At 41.9% G+C, this 15,947-nt stretch overlaps 1 protein-coding gene across 1 annotated transcript in view; it reads right to left on the minus strand.

Annotated features, from left to right (window-relative positions):
* Window positions 1-9,601: 9,601 nt before the first annotated feature.
* Trub1 (TruB pseudouridine synthase family member 1) overlaps window positions 9,602-15,947 on the minus strand; it is a 53,209-nt gene continuing 46,863 nt past the window's right edge. The window contains exons 6-8 of the mRNA XM_004659314.2: window positions 14,334-14,473; window positions 12,097-12,153; window positions 9,602-11,369 (exon numbers count right to left, since the gene is read on the minus strand). Coding sequence (XP_004659371.1) covers window positions 11,110-11,369; window positions 12,097-12,153; window positions 14,334-14,473 — 457 coding nt within the window. The 3' untranslated portion in view covers window positions 9,602-11,109. The remainder of the gene's footprint in view (window positions 11,370-12,096; window positions 12,154-14,333; window positions 14,474-15,947) is intronic.

The following is a 15,947-nucleotide window of genomic DNA, read 5'->3' on the forward strand; positions in this document are numbered from 1 at the left end:
TAAGGATGTGGAAAAAGAAGAACCCTCCTAAGCTGTTGGTGGAGCACAATCTGGTAGAACCATTGTGGAAATCAGTGTGAAGTTCCTGAGACAACTAAATAACAGCCTTACCATATGACCCAGCTGTACCAATCCTAGGCATATATCCTAAGGATTTGTTTCACTACCTTAGAGATACTTGCTCAACCATGTTTACTGCTGCTCTATTCATGAGTGGATAATGAACATGTGGTACATTTATACAATGGAGTTCTATTCAGTGGTAAAGAAAAATGAAATTATGAAATCTGCAGGGAAATGGATGGTTCAGGAAAGGATTATACTTAGTGATGTAACCCGGGTCCAGAAAGCCAGACGTCACATGTTCTCTCCCATATGAGAATCTTAGCTATAAATGATTGGACTTTATGTGAGTTGTAATAAAACTCAGTAGCAGAGGCCAATAAGCTAGAAAGAGGACAAGAAAGGGAATAGAAATGGAGGGGGGGGACTTGAGAGGGTGGTATTATTGGGGGTGGAAAGGTCTAAGTGAGGTAAGGGGAAGAAACTAAGTAAAGGAAAGGTTGGGGGAAGGGCTATTCAAAATCTAAGAGGGCATGAATGGAAACCTACTTTTTTGGATAATGACACCCCCAAAAGCCATAGATTGTTACTAGAAAATTCAGTGCCAGGGATGGGATACATTCCAGGGAGTTGTTGGCCAGGGAGGCCCTTGATCCCCCCAAAATATTATAGGCCATTGCCAAAGCTCTTGGTTTCCCACCAGGAATAGATGGTAAGATCCTACTGCTGAAGACTCCACATACTTGGGCGGAAAGGTCACTGAGAAATCCTGCTGGAGCTGAACTGAAAAGGTCCTCTGTGAAGACCAGCTGACAGAAAGCTGGAAAAAGCTATGCTGCATGCAATTCAGTGGGGGGTGGGGAGGGAATTACCAGTGGAAATAAACAATAGAGGACACAGAAAGCCTGAAAACTGGCCAGCCAGGTCAAAAGAGCCAATGGGTGCAATAGTGGCATGTCTGTTATGGGAGAAACCAACAGCTCTCTAATTGGACTTAAAGTCTGTTCCACAGGAGGGAATTCATGTCTGATATTGAAAATTTATGACGGGGGGAAGTCATGAGCCCTAAGGGTATAGCATCTGCTGGTGTCTGGCTAAATGTATATACTATGCTCACTAAACTGCCCGGTAAGTACTTTTCTTAATGATCATACCCATATATTAATGCTACTCTCACTGTTGATTAGAAAAACTTCTCTTTTCAGATGGCAGTGACCTTGGGATGACTCAGAAGGCACCACAGTGCTAAGAAGTGGCAGGAGTGCTCAGCAATGAAACATCTTTATCACACCTTCCAAGCCAAGGCTCATTGCAGAAGGGATGGTGGAAAGAATATAAGCCAAAGAAAAGCTAAGACTCCTTACAATGTGCTCTTCCAGACACAAAATGGTCTGGATATCCATGAACAGTACCTGACACTACCTACACAAGACCATCATAATAAGAGGAAAAGATGATGATATTAAAATAAAAGAGGGGGAAGAGGTATGACGCAGAGTGGAGTTGTAAAGGAGAAAATGGCAGGGGGAGGGAATTACCATGATTTATTGTCTATAGAGGCTGTCAATAAAATAAAAAAATTACTGAGAGGAGAGAGAGATGGGCATGCCAGAACAGACTCCAAACACATGCACCACTTTGTGCATCTGACTTTACATGGGTGCTGGGGAATTCAACCTGGATCTATGAAAATTAAGAATATACTCAAGGGCCAATAAGAGAATATATTAAAGTTTCAATAAATTTTAACCGTTCATATTTACATTTCTAGGATTGGCAAAGTAGGAAGGATTACTAAAATAAGTTAGCAAGTTTGGATAGCAAAAATTAAAAGAAAGAAACAGTATAAAAAACTGGCCATGACATTACCAAAACACTTGGTTACCTGCAAGAGCTAAAAGGTAAGTCCTTATTGATGAGGACACCACAGCCTGTAGCCACAGGACATCAACTAACCATGCTGGAACTGAGAGGGAATCCAATCCCATCCCAGTTAGCCCTCATATTGCTGGAAAGTGCTATGAGGGTGGCTGGATAGTAACAGTTGTCAACAGACTGAATAAGCAGGATCCTGGCAGTTAAAAAAAAAAATCAGGGCTGGAGAGATGGCTTAGCAGTTAAGAACTTGCCTGTGAAGCCTAAGGACCCTGGTTCAAGGCTCGATTCCCCAGGGCCCACGTAAGCCAAATGCACAAGAGGTGGTGCATGCATCTGGAGTTCGTTTGCAGTGGCTGGAGGCCCTGGCACGTCCATTCTCTATCTATCTGCCTCTTTCTCTCTGTCTGTTGCTCTCAAATAGATAAAAATAGACACACACAAAAATCAGCCAACCAAGCAGAAATATACATTTGTGCAATAGTGGTACCTAGCTGATGCAGGTAACCAACTGCTTGTGGATTAGATATGAGACCCAGTCTATGAGGGAGAACTCATATCTGGCTCTGGGAACTGAGCCAGATTCCCTTGGACAGAAAATCAATAGGATCCAGAGAGAACCTCCACTGCTCTTTAACTAAGAAGAATGGATAAACACATCAATATATCTAATAAATAGGCTTAACCTGCTTTATTCAAATTGTTCTCACTTTGTTTTTGAACGTTTTTCATTTTATTTATTTATTTGAGGGAGAGAGAGAGGCAGATAAGAGAGAGAATTGCATACTAGGGCTTCAAGCCACTGAAAACGAACTTGATACATGCACCATCTTGTGCATCTGGCTCACATGGGTACTGGGGAATTGAACATGGGCCCTTAGGCTTCACAGGCAAGCACTTTAACTGCCAAGCCATCTCTCCAGAACTGATTTTGATTTTTTTAAACTCATTCTTGATTGTAGAATCTGTTCTATTTTACAGATAGAGGAGAATACTGGGGATACAATGATACGTTAAGAGTTCAAGAAGGGAGAGCTAACTGCCAGGCGTGGTGGCGCACGCCTTTAATCTCAGCACTCAGGAGGCAGAGGCAGGAGGATCGCCGTGAGTTCAAGGCCACCCTGAGACTACAGAGTGAATTCCAGGTCAGCCTGGACCAGAGTGAGACCCTACCTCGAAAAACCAAAAAAAAAAAGGGAGAGCTGACTGTGTACCATGAGATTAGTCACCACACCTCTTCTGCCCAGGTGCTACAGAGGAAGTGGTGATACACATTCTATGCTCATGGCTAGCCTGAAACCAGTTCTAAGGAAATAGCGACAAACAATGTGGTGACCCAAGCCTCATGAAAACGGAAATCCAGGGCTGGAGAGATGGCCTAGTGGTTAAGGCGTTTGCTGGCAAAAACAAAGAACTGATTCCCCTGGACCCACATTAGCCAGATGTGCAAAGGGGCACACATGTCTGGAGTTCATTTTCAGTGGCTGGAGGCCCTGATATGCCCATTCTCTCTCTCTCTCTCTCTCTCTCTCTCTCTCTCTCTCTCTCTCTCTCTCCCTCCCCCTCTCTTTCTCCTTCTTTCTCTGCCAAATAAATAAATAAATTTTTTTTTGGTTTTTCGAGGTAGGGTCTCACTGTAGCCCAGGCTGACCTGGAATTCACTATGGAGTCTCAGGGTGGCCTCGAACTCATGCAATCCTCCCACCTCTGCCTCCCCAGTGCTGGGATTAAAGGCGTGCGCCACCACGCCCGGCTAAAATTTTTTTTTAATAAAAGATTCAGAGGCTACAGAAAAAGCAGATCCCTGTCTTGCTCACCAAGGCTCAGGGAATTGAGGAAAAGGAGGCAGAAAGAGTGCAGGAGCTTTAGAAGGGTGGATGGGAATAGCCCCTGTCCCCTTTTGCTGAGACTGACTAAGGCCCCTTGGTCCCCACAATGAATACCAATAACCCCATTAACATAGTGAATTCCAGGACAGCCTGGGCTAGAGTGAGACCCTACCTGAAAAAACCAAAAACAAACAACTACACAGAGAAATGAAACAAAAGCATATAATAGAAATTCTACTAAGTTAGCAACAGCATCCAAAACCCCTGTTTCATCAGTGACACTGTAAACGTTATGACCCTGGGGAGGCAAGAAGCAAAGAATCCACAGGTGGTCATATTACTTTACCCAATGAGAGTAAGAATATGTCCTAATAAAACTGAAAACCACATGAGTATTTAGTAAGGCGAAGGTGGTTTAAATGAATTGTATCAGGTGATTTGACATAATCATGAAAAACCTAAGCAGCAGGTAACAAATGAAAAGGGCAATAAAAAGTCTAGGGGGCTGGAGAGATGGCTTAGTGATTAAGGTGCTTGCCTGAAAAGCCTAAGAACTCATGTTCAAATCTCCAGGTTCCATGTAGTCAGACGCACAGTGAAATGTGCAATATCACACGTAACACAAGGAGGCACACACGCCTGGAGTTCGTTCGTAGTGGCTGAAGGCCCTGGCATGCCCATTCTCTCCCTCCAACCCCCCGCCCCCCCCCCAACCTTTCACTCTCTCAAAATAAATAATTTTTTAAAAACTCTAGGTTCTGGAACTAAGGCGATGGCACAACTGGTAAGGTGCTTGTGAAAGGCCCAAGAATTCAGAAGCTCAGAAATACTATCACGCTCCAAAGGGAGCTTAAGCGGGCCCCTGCATATCTCAAACTCCAGGCTTTACTCTCTGTTAGAAGCAAGTAAAGAATCCCTCTTCTCATTATATCAGAGCCTGCTCCTAATATAAAACTAGGTAAAAAGGGCATGAGATAGCCCTCAAGGATGGGAAATGAGTAATAAAGTAAACCACTTATTTAGTTTCTGTAAATAGCCTGCACCATAAGCTTTAATAGCCCACACTGTAAGCCTTAGTAGCCTTAATAGCCCACACTGTAAGCCTTAGTAACTTGCACCATAAGCTGTAGCAGCCTGCCTCAGACCACCAAGGTCATAGGAGGCTGATACCATACTCTGTTACCCCCACCTAAGGAATTGCACAAGTGCTGACCTCCAAGGTCACAGGAGACTGGTACCACACTCTGCTACTCCCACCCAAGGACCTGCGCAAACGCTGACCACCAAGGTCATAAGAGAGTGATTGGTCCATGAGGGGCTTGAACAAAGTAAACTAATTGGCTTAGAAACTGTGGGGTGGCACAAACTGACTGGCTAACACCCTGCAGGGGCTCTTGATATTAAATAATGATTGGTCTAATGCACAGGCTTTGTTAGAAACCCTATAAAAACTGTCCCGTTCCTGCATTCGGGGCTCTGCAGTCCTCTACCCCTGCACGGTGTACGACTGTGGGCCCCAGCGCGCTTGGAATAAAATCCTCTTGCAGTTTGCATCAAGACCGCTTCTCGTGAGTGATTTGGGGTGTCGCCTTATCCGGGCAGAGCGTGGGGGCCCCCTGCGGGTTTTTTTTCCTACACTTGGTGTTTGGATCCCCAGAATCCCCCCCACAAAAAGCAAAGTGCATCCATGTGTTCCTGTAAGCCCAGCAGTGTGGAGACAGAGATAGGAGGATCCCTGGGACTTGCTGGGCAGTTAATCTAACCAAATCAATAACCTCAAGGCTCAGTGAGATGCTGTCTCGAAAATAAGGTAGAAACCAATTGAGGAAGATATCCAATGTTGATTTCTGGCCTCCACATGCACATACACACATGTGCATACACACACACACACACACACACACACAGAGAGAGAGTAAGGGTGATTTAAGAGTGTAATTATGCAAATACAAAAGGAATAGTAACATACAAATTTTAATTCTAAAATGAGTGCATTAGGACAATGTGAATTATAAGAATATTTTTCCATGGCAAAATTTTCTTCAATGTTTTCAATATGAAAGGACTGGCTATCATTTTAAAATTTACCTTTTTCATATAACCTATTGTAGCAGACAGCTTCAGGTTTGCTGAGATGAACTTTCAGACCAGGCACAGTTATGGAGGAAGGGATTTATTGAAGCTTACAGATCCAGGGAAGTTCCATAAATGGCAGAAGAAACTGGCCTGCCTTCACAGGACCAAGCAGAGAGAGAAACACAAGCCTAAAAGCCAAAAGCCACAGCACACTTCAGGAACTCCAGCTAGGCACACTTTGCATATCTTTAGATTGAAATCGGAAACCCATCACCACAACTTAAGATCCACCCAGTGACATTGCCTACAGCCAGGTAGCCAGCAGTTGCAAACTACAAACAACTGAATATATTGGGGACCATCTATTCTATACAAACCACCACATTCTGCCCCTGGCCCCCAATACATTTATAATCATCACACATTGTAAATTGTCCACAGTTCAATTTTAAAAGTCCCCACAGTCTTGACCAATTTAAGATATTAAGACCTGTAAAATCAAACAAGTTAAACATTTCTAACATATAAAGGCAGAGAGTAAACATTTTTAACTGGTATAAGGCACAGCAAGGAAAGACTAAAACAATGCAAACTCAACCACCATCAAACAAACATCAAACTTCTGTAGTTCAAGTCCAAGACTGACAGTCTCCAGATTTCCCAATTCCGCCCCTCCAGCTGGGCAGAGTAGCAGGGGAACAATTCAATCCCAGGCCAACAACAGTGGACTCCATGGTAGCCCTTGCACAGTCCTGGTATATCCAAAACTTCTTGAGGTCTTCATGCAAATCATGGTCCATCTTCCAAAGGCTCTTTCAGCCTATGAGGGCATCATACCCTGCCTCAGGCTGCGCCTCAGCAGCAGCTCCTGGAAGCATGTGCAATTTATGACCACGCCTCACATTTTCCAAAGGCTCTTTCAGCCTATCAGGGCATCAGGCCCTACCTCATGCCACATCTCAGCGGCAGCTCCTAGAAGCATGTGCAATTCGCGACCACTCCTCGCATTTTTCATGCTTCTGAAACCAATACCAGGTGTGTAGGATATAGCCATATTCTTAATTCAGGGACAAAACAAATCATAGCCTTGAAAAGCAGGTTCCTTGCCCCAATGAAAAGACATAGATTTGCAGGCTGGGTTAAAAAGCAGGATCCTACAATTTGTTGTCGCCAAGAAACTCACCTCTCTAGAAAGGATAGACATTATCTTAGGGTGAAAGGTTGGAAGATGGTGTTTCAAGCAAATGGGACTAGAAAACAAGCAGGGGTTGCTATCCTAATATCGGACAGGGTAGACTTTAGTCCGACGTTAGTCAAGAAAGATAAGGAAGGTCACTTTATATTGATTAAGGGCACACTCCAACAGGACATTACAATCCTAAACATATATGCACCTAACATGGGGGCTCCCAAATTTGTCAAACAAACACTATTAGAACTAAGGTCACAGATAACACCAAACACAGTGGTGGTGGGTGACTTTAACACCCCACTCTCATCAATTGACAGGTCATCCCGGGGGGAAAAAAATAAACAGAGAGGCATCTGGACTAAATGAGGTCATAGAAGGAATGGACTTAACAGATATATACAGGACATTTCATCCAAAGGCTGCAGAATATACATTCTTTTCAGCAGCACATGGAACATTCTCTAAAATAGACCATATATTAGGACACAAAGCAAATCTTAACAAATTCAGGAAAACTGAAATAATTCCTTGCATTCTATCTGACCACAATGGAATTAAACTACAAATCAGTAGCAAGAAAGGCTATAGAGCATACACAAAATCATGGAAGCTAAACAATACACTACTAAATGAAAAGCAGGTTCCTACTCCAATCAACTCTTTCCAAAAGTGTTTGCATTTCTATGATAGTCTTTCCTCAGGCATCCTTTCCATGGTCCTTTAAGATTGCTAATATGTTTGACAATAGCAGCTTTAGTAATCTAAAGCCAGTCTCTATGACAATAAATTTAACTTGCTTAAAGTTTTCCAGCTTAAAATCTTAAGTCTCTCAGTCCAGTATCTCTAGCCAAGCACATCAGTCCATTACAAATTTAACCTTGATCAAACTCTCTGGGCCTGGGCAGCAAGATGCAGCCAGACCTTATGCCAGTAGCCCAGTTCCGACAAAGTCCTCTGCAGTCTTTCCTTCCCCTTAGAAAGCTCATAAGCCAAGCCTCAAAATTCAATGCTGTCTGCACTTAGCATTCTCAGACTCTCATCAGAATAATCCATAAAACTTGGCTTACCACTCCAGAAGACATCTTCAGCTGCAATCACCAAGTTCATGCCTATTCCTCCAAAACTACATCCACATGGCCAGGTACATCTCACCCCACTCCTGGTATCAAGTTCTGTAGCAGACAGCTTCAGATTCGCTGAGATGAACTTTCAGACCAGGCACAGTTATGCAGGAAGGGATTTATTGAAGCTTACAGATCCAGGGAAGTTCCATAACGGCAGAAGAAGCTGGCCTGCCTTCACAGGACCAAGCAGAGAGAGAGAAACACAAGCCTAAAAGCCAAAAGCCACAGCACACTTCAGGAACTCCAGCTAGGCACACTTTGCATATCTTTAGATTGAAATCGGAAACCCACTGCCACACCTTAAGATCCACCCAGTGATATTGCCTCCAGCCAGGTAGCCAGCAGATGCAAACTACAAACAAACAACTGAATATATTGGGGGCCATCTATTCTATTCAAACCACCACACCTATGCTCTTCCCTGTTAGAAAATTATCTACATCAATTTTTAAACTGAAATAAAGGCTGATATACCTTAGCTGTGTTGTAAAACTTACCATTCTCTATTTGGACTTAGTAATTAACTAATGAACACATACTATGCATAGCTTGTGCCATTCCAACAGACCAAAGTGTGACTGCCACCTTTAGTTGACACAGCTTCTAGGGCACTAGGTATAAGTACAATGCTCAACTTTTAATTTATAAACTTACACATTGGGTATTTATGATAATGTACCATGATATCAATACTTTAATTTTGTCTGATGTTAAGAATGAGCTTTTGGGCTGGAGAGATGGCTTAGCGGTTAAGCGCTTGCCTGTGAAGCCTAAGGACCCCGGTTTGAGGCTCGGTTCCCCAGGTCCCACGTTAGCCAGATGCACAAGGGGGCGCACGCGCCTGGAGTTCGTTTGCAGAGGCTGGAAGCCCTGGCATGCCTATTCTCTCTCTCTCCCTCTATCTGTCTTTCTCTCTGTGTCTGTCGCTCTCAAATAAATAAATAAAAATTTAAAAAAAAAAAAAAAAGAATGAGCTTTTATTTTATATTAAGATGTGCTGGCAATATGTGGAGAATGTTCCACTGAAGCACCTGGCTTTGCATACTGGGTTTACATTAGAGTAAGCACAAATAATCCAGTCCAACTGCTTACTTGTTTGAAAGTTTTGAATTAGAAAACCAATCACAATCACCGTTAAAAAGTAAGGAATCTATAAATTATAAAAATTCATTTTTAATGAAATTTTAATGTCTTTCTTTAGAAAAATGTTTTTGAATAAGTGAAGAGGTATTAGAGTTAAGTTTTTACAGACTAGCTGTATAATATAATACATTCTAACTGGGAATGTTGGTAATATACCAGTAACCCTAGCACTTGAGAAACAGAGGCATGAGGATAAGGAAGGAGTTCAAGGCTAGCTTTGACTACATTTTGAACTTGCGGTCAGCCTGGGCTACATAAAACCCTGTTTCAAAAAAACCAAACACTACACTCCCGTTTAAAAAAAAAAAAAAAAGTACTGATCACATGAAATTTGCTATGGTGTAAGACCACATTTTCAAAAGTATGGTACAAAGGGAACTTTCAAAAGCTACTTGAAAATCACATTTGAGAATCACTGTTCTCCATACTCAGAGAGGAAGAAATGAGCTGGAGACACAGGGCAGCTCCCCCACGCCCATAAGCGCCTGAAGAGCAGCAAGTGAAGAGCCGTGCCGTGGGTACCAATGCCCATAAAGAAATGTGAAGAGCCACGCCATGGGTACCAATGCCCGTAAAGAAACGTGAAGAGCCACGCCATGGGTACCAATGCCCGTAAAGAAATGTGAAGAGCCGTGCCGTGGGTACCAATGCCCATAAAGGAATGTGCAAAAGCTGTGCTGTGGGTACCAATGCCCGTAAAGAAATGTGAAAAGCTGTGCTGTGCTGTGGGTACCAATGCCTGTAAAGAAATGTGAAAACCCATGCCATGGGTACCAATGCCCATAAAGAAAGGTGAAGAGCCGTGCCATGGGTACCAATGCCCATAAAGAAATGTAAAGAGCCATGCCATGGGTACCAATGCCCATAAAGAAATGCAAACAGCTGCTGAAGAGCCAAGAAAAGAAAACCTGAATTCCAGATGCACTCTGTACATTTTCAAGATTATGTTATTTCCACAATATACAGCCAGACAAGCAGTCTTCTAAGTGACAGAGATAAAATTAGACATTTATTTTCTATTTACACCCTGATAGTGGCAGCAGAGCCACCTAGTTCATTTATAAATATTTATCATAAAAATGTATTCATTCCCAAGACCGAAACAAACACAGCTATTACTAGATGAGTACACTGTTACCAAAACGAAGTTTCTTTATAATAAACTCTCCAAACATATGGAACAGGTCCATACTGAACATCTCAAACAGAAGTGAAGAATTCCTAAACGATGGAACCGCCCAGCAGCCTAACAGAGTAAAAATAACAAGTCACTTTTGTAAAAATAGTAAAAACAAGTAAGTCTTATTTCTTTCTTCTTTTTCTTTTGGTTTTTCGAGGTAGGGTCTCACTCTAGCTCAGGCTGACCAGGAATTCACTATGGAGTCTCAGGACAGCCTCGAACTCCCGGTGATCCTCCTACCTCTGCCTCCCAAGTGCTGGGATTAAAGGCGTGCGCCACCACACCTGGCCTTATTTCTTTTTCTTTAAAATATATGTTCAACTTTTTCACAGGAAAAAGACTAAAGAAAGATCAAATTCAGAAAGCTAATTTTCCTGAATCCAATCAAATCCACAGTTGAACGACATAAAGACATCTGGAACAATCCACAGTACAGCCCAGAATTGAACATCACCAAGGCCGATTATAATGTAAGCACACAGAGTGTCCACTACAGAAACTGTAAATGATGGCCACTTCCTCACAGAAAACAAAGCAGTAACTGTTGCTTGCAGCTCGCCATCCATTGTGCATCTGTACATAGGAGTCAAATACCAACCGGGAAACGACGATCGGCCCAGGCCAATCTCAAAGTGTCTTAGTGACATCATCATCCCCCTTTGGCTCATTCAGAGTTATATATGCACAACTCAAACCCTGCTCGTGAGACTCCTCGGACTTTGGTTTTTTCAGTGCCAACTCTGCTGGCAGAAGAGACGCACATAGCTCCAGGGACTGCGCAATGTCATGGATTGTCCACTTGTCTTCGGGAAGCGCGTGGTCTTCAAGGGTAAACGGCCCCTGTTTGGTTCGGGTCAGCTCCAGCACAGTGGCGCAGGAAGACAGCTCTACAGTGCACAAAGTAAAACACAGGATAAGCAGGGAAGCTTTCACAGTCTCCAATTCTCAAATGACATCAAAACTCAACTGTAACCTTTCAAAACAACCCCAAATGGTAAGCTAAGCCACATCTTCAGATAAACCAACGACTAAGCAGGAAAATAGTATTTAGAAATTTTTCTTATAAGCGGCTTTAAACGCTGTAAAGACTTGCATGTGCTTTTCTTATTTAACCCCAAAACAAATGCTAAGGTAAATATTCCCTCTACCCTGCAGGTAAGATCACATGACCTGTCTTGGTCATAATGTCCAGGTAACAGTAGAGCCGGACTGTAACTTCCTGGTTGGTTGTCAGACTACAGCTTCTAGATTTTTTTGTTTTCTTAAAATATTTGTATCAATGCAAATCAATTTTCAGAAAGAAAAATCTCTTTTCCTGATTCCTACTTTAAGATAAAATGATTTGCACTTGGAAAAAAAAAAAAAAAAAAAAAGGCCGGCCCTTTCACCCATTATTCCTGTCTTCGCTTTCTGTTCTTCTCTCTGTTCTTTGGGCACAGTCAGTCCCTCAGAACAGCTGCTGAGCTGCCCGCCACCTGCAAGCCATCACCACAACGCTCCTGGAGCTGAAGCGGCAGCAAGGGCTCGGCTCCTGGGGCCAGGACTGAGACTACGAAGAACAGACAAATCCCTCCCCATCCCTAATGATCATTCATCACTCATCTTCCCGCTTACCTCTGCCAATGTCACTGACCAAGCTTCTGATATAAAACCCTCCTCCACACTCAACATCTGCAATGTTAACAGTGACAGGGTAAGTCGCTAACCTCCTGTGAAATCCACTTTACATAGCAATGATGCCCCTCGACAGATGTAAAAATGCACTATGCAAACAATCAAGTGATAAAATATTAATGTGCTAAAACATAAATTATTCATCTAGCAGCATATGTGTTTGTGAGACTGAAAAGTCAAAGTGTGGAGAAAGCACACAGCAGAAACCCATGCACACATTTTAAATTAACTGGCAAGTCATACCACCTTAATATTTCAGTCTAGTTCACTCACTAGGCTTTAAGTAGTTGGAAATCTCAGTTTTGCTATCAGAAGCCTGAGACATTAAAAAGGATTCCATTCTAAGCATATTCGTTTGTTCATTTACTAGGTTTTAAATGATTAGCAATCTCAGCCTTACTATCACAAACTGTAGGTTTTTAAAATAGCATCAGATTGCATATATTAGAAAAAAAAAAAACCCAACCATCACCAACACAAAAACCCCTTTCACAATGACAAGAATTTTGTGATGCTATACTTCTGCATATGTCTCAGTGTATTTAAATATATGTAAATATTCACTTGGAAATATACCTCAGAAAATCATAAAATAAAACTGTGATGCCATGAGCAGGCTGAGTATCTAATCATCTTCTTAGCAGTGTCACTCTTACTGGGTGACAGCAGGGCTCTGCTTTACATGACTTAATCAATAAGACATCCTGCTGCATTTGCCACACAAAAGGACGACACCCTACATTTGTTTCTAGTCTTAGCAGGCAAATAAAACCATTAAGGAGACTTTATCAAACCTCACCAAGTGGGGATTATAATTTTTTTGTCCACAGCTTACAGTTGGGGGCCACTGCTGAGGATCAAGTGGGGGTGTGCTTACATGTTTGCATTATCTTGGACTTAGCAGAAAAAGACAGCTGCTTTGGCTCACTACTCTCTCAAGTCAACACAATCAAGTATTTATGACTTCAGTGCAAGCAGAACGCTGAGTTTCCTGCTTCCCTGCGTCCAACTCCACCCCAGTAGCTGCTTCCTTGTCATGGAATGGGGCTGAGCACGGGGGAAGTGGTGTTCTTTCTCACTGTCTGTCAAGTCATTCACAATCAAGAAAACTTAAGGACTTCTGTTCTTAACTGCAACACATTCTGAAAGGAACAATACACAATGTCAATGAGAAAAGGCAATGTGATTTAGGGAAAAATAGGCTTTTGGGAAATGGTTTCTAACAGGAATACTATCCAGTATGTATTCTAAAATTAAGGGTAGGATCAATTTCAGGAATGCTGAGAATTAGCAACTATATGACTTTTGGTTCTTCATCTTCTGATAAGTTCAAAGCTTCCCCTACAACTTTCTGTATACAAGAGGAACACAAAACTTCTACATTGTAGAAACATTTTTTTATGTTTTGCAATTTATTTCAAATACAGATTCTATATTCAAACCAATAATCAGAATTAAAACATGACCAGGTGTCTTACAATACATTTCTGTCCTACCTATTTAGGATTTTTAAGTAACAACTTATAGATAACAAAGACAAGTAAAAAATTCAATCTACTCTTAGAATTTTTTGTCCAAAAAGTAAATGTTTTAAAAGAACAAATTAATGTCCATTCTAAAACTTAGTGGGTTAAGTACTAAGCAAAATTGAAGGAAAAAGGTAAAACTTAAAATCTTGAAAACATATACATACTTCTTCCCATGGAGATCTAAAGTAGTTTACTCTCTACTATGCAATAAAATAGCATCATGTAATACAAGACAAGCTCAGCCTAGGTCGAAATCCATTTCTGAATCTCCATGCAGCTACAGGCAACTCATTAATGTGCTATCAAACATAGCCCTCCTCAACTTCTATTTTTATCCTTATCAACTGAAAATTCCTATTAAGAAATCTTGATGAGGGCTGGAGAGGTGGCTTAGTGGTTAAGGCACTCGCCTGTGAAAGCTAAGGACCCAGGTTTGATCCTCCAGGTCCTGTGAAACCAGATGCACATGTATCTACAGTGTTTGCAGTAGCTAGAGGCCCTGGCACACCCATATTCTCCCTCTTTCCCCCCCCCCCCCATCACTCTCAAACAAATAAATAAAAATAAACAAAAAAAAATTTTTAAACTAGCCAAATAACAAAGTAAGGACATAACAAATACAGATTATTTCAAATTTCTCCAACTTACCCAATGTGAAAAATGGTGGCTGGAATTTCTGAAGGGAGATGTTGTACACAGTAACTGGCCTGGCAGGCTTCGCTTCTACTGCCTCCCCTCTCTTCATTAGAGTTGAAAGTCTCTGTCCATCTTTCTTTAATGCAGAATAGCTTGCAGTATAAGAGAGAATGAGAGGGGAAAATATGAGGGAGACTACAAGAGAATAATGCTAGGCGGCATGGAAAGAGAATGACTAGAAGCTGTTTATATTGACAATGCTTCTAAAAACTGAACTAGCTTTTTCTTCTAACCCATTCCACCATCTTGCCAGAATAAAGTCCCTAACTATCTCTGAGGTACTACAGGCCCATTCTGGCATCACTGGGCAGGGTGGCATAGGGATTCTTTCTTTCCCCAGGAGGGGCTCATCATGGGTCTCCTCCATTAGTCTTCACCTTTATGAGCTTCTGTTCAGAAAGAGCTCAGCTAAATTGTATTTTCCTTTTTGGTTTTTCGAGGTAGGGTTTCACTCTAGCCCAGGCTGTCCTGGAATTCACTATGGAGTCTCAGGGTAGCCTCACACTCACAGTGATCCTCCTACCTTTGCCTCCCAAGTGCTGGGATTAGGATGTGCGCCACCATGCCCAGCTTAAATTTTTAATATAATAAAATGTTTGTTTCTAAAAAGCAAATAAGAAATAATGTAACAGATCTTAGCTTTATGAGGTAACATTTTATTACATCAAAAACCCCTGGATAACCAGAGGAAAGAAAACCCTATTAATATAAATAAGTTTAATTTAGCTTAATAATAGCCCAAAATTTATATATAGGTCTTGCTAATAAGAATTTCAAGGCTTTACATTTGAGGGAAAATTATGAAGAAATAGTTCTCCATATAGTGCAATGTTCTTTAAAAAGGGAAATATTTTAAGATACTAAATTCTAAAACAACTATTAGCAACATATACTGACATATCCTGAAGCCATTTAGGAATTTAAAAAAATAATTTGAAGATAAGCATGGTGGCACAATCCTTTAGTCATAGCACTCAGAAGGCAGAGGTAGGAGAACTGCTACTAGTTAAAGGCCAGTCTGGGACTACAGAGTGATTTCCAAGTCAGCCTGGGCTGGAGTAAGGCTCTACCTGGGGGGGGGGGGGGAATTAATGAATTGTGAGAAACAGGAATATACACACAAATATGGTATTAGGAGGTGAGACCTTTTAGAAGGTGACTGTGTCATAAACCAGAGTCCTCATGAAAGAGACTGGTGCCCTAGATAGATGGCTTGGTGCTTCCGTGACATGAGGACACAGTAAGAACATGCCATCATGAGAAAGCAGGCTCTCACAAGCATGATAATCTGTGAGTGCCTTATCCTGGACTTAGCCTCCAGAACCATGGAAGCAGCTCCCTAGTAGCCCGAAAGAATGAAGAAGAGTGGTAAAGCAGTACACTCCTCTTTTTCCAAAGCTGTAATTCTAATCGGTTTGATCTGTCACAGAGAAAGCTTCTAAGCACAGACAGGTAGCACAGCTTAGGACTCAGAAACACAAAATGTGCACACATGACACCTCTTGGTGCTATTCCTGCTCTGGTACCTACAGCAGCATCGGAAAAGTGCCTAAAAACTTAACGCAA

The sequence above is a fragment of the Jaculus jaculus genome, chromosome 1 (genome assembly GCF_020740685.1).
Source record: "Jaculus jaculus isolate mJacJac1 chromosome 1, mJacJac1.mat.Y.cur, whole genome shotgun sequence".
Lineage (NCBI taxonomy): Eukaryota > Metazoa > Chordata > Mammalia > Rodentia > Dipodidae > Jaculus > Jaculus jaculus.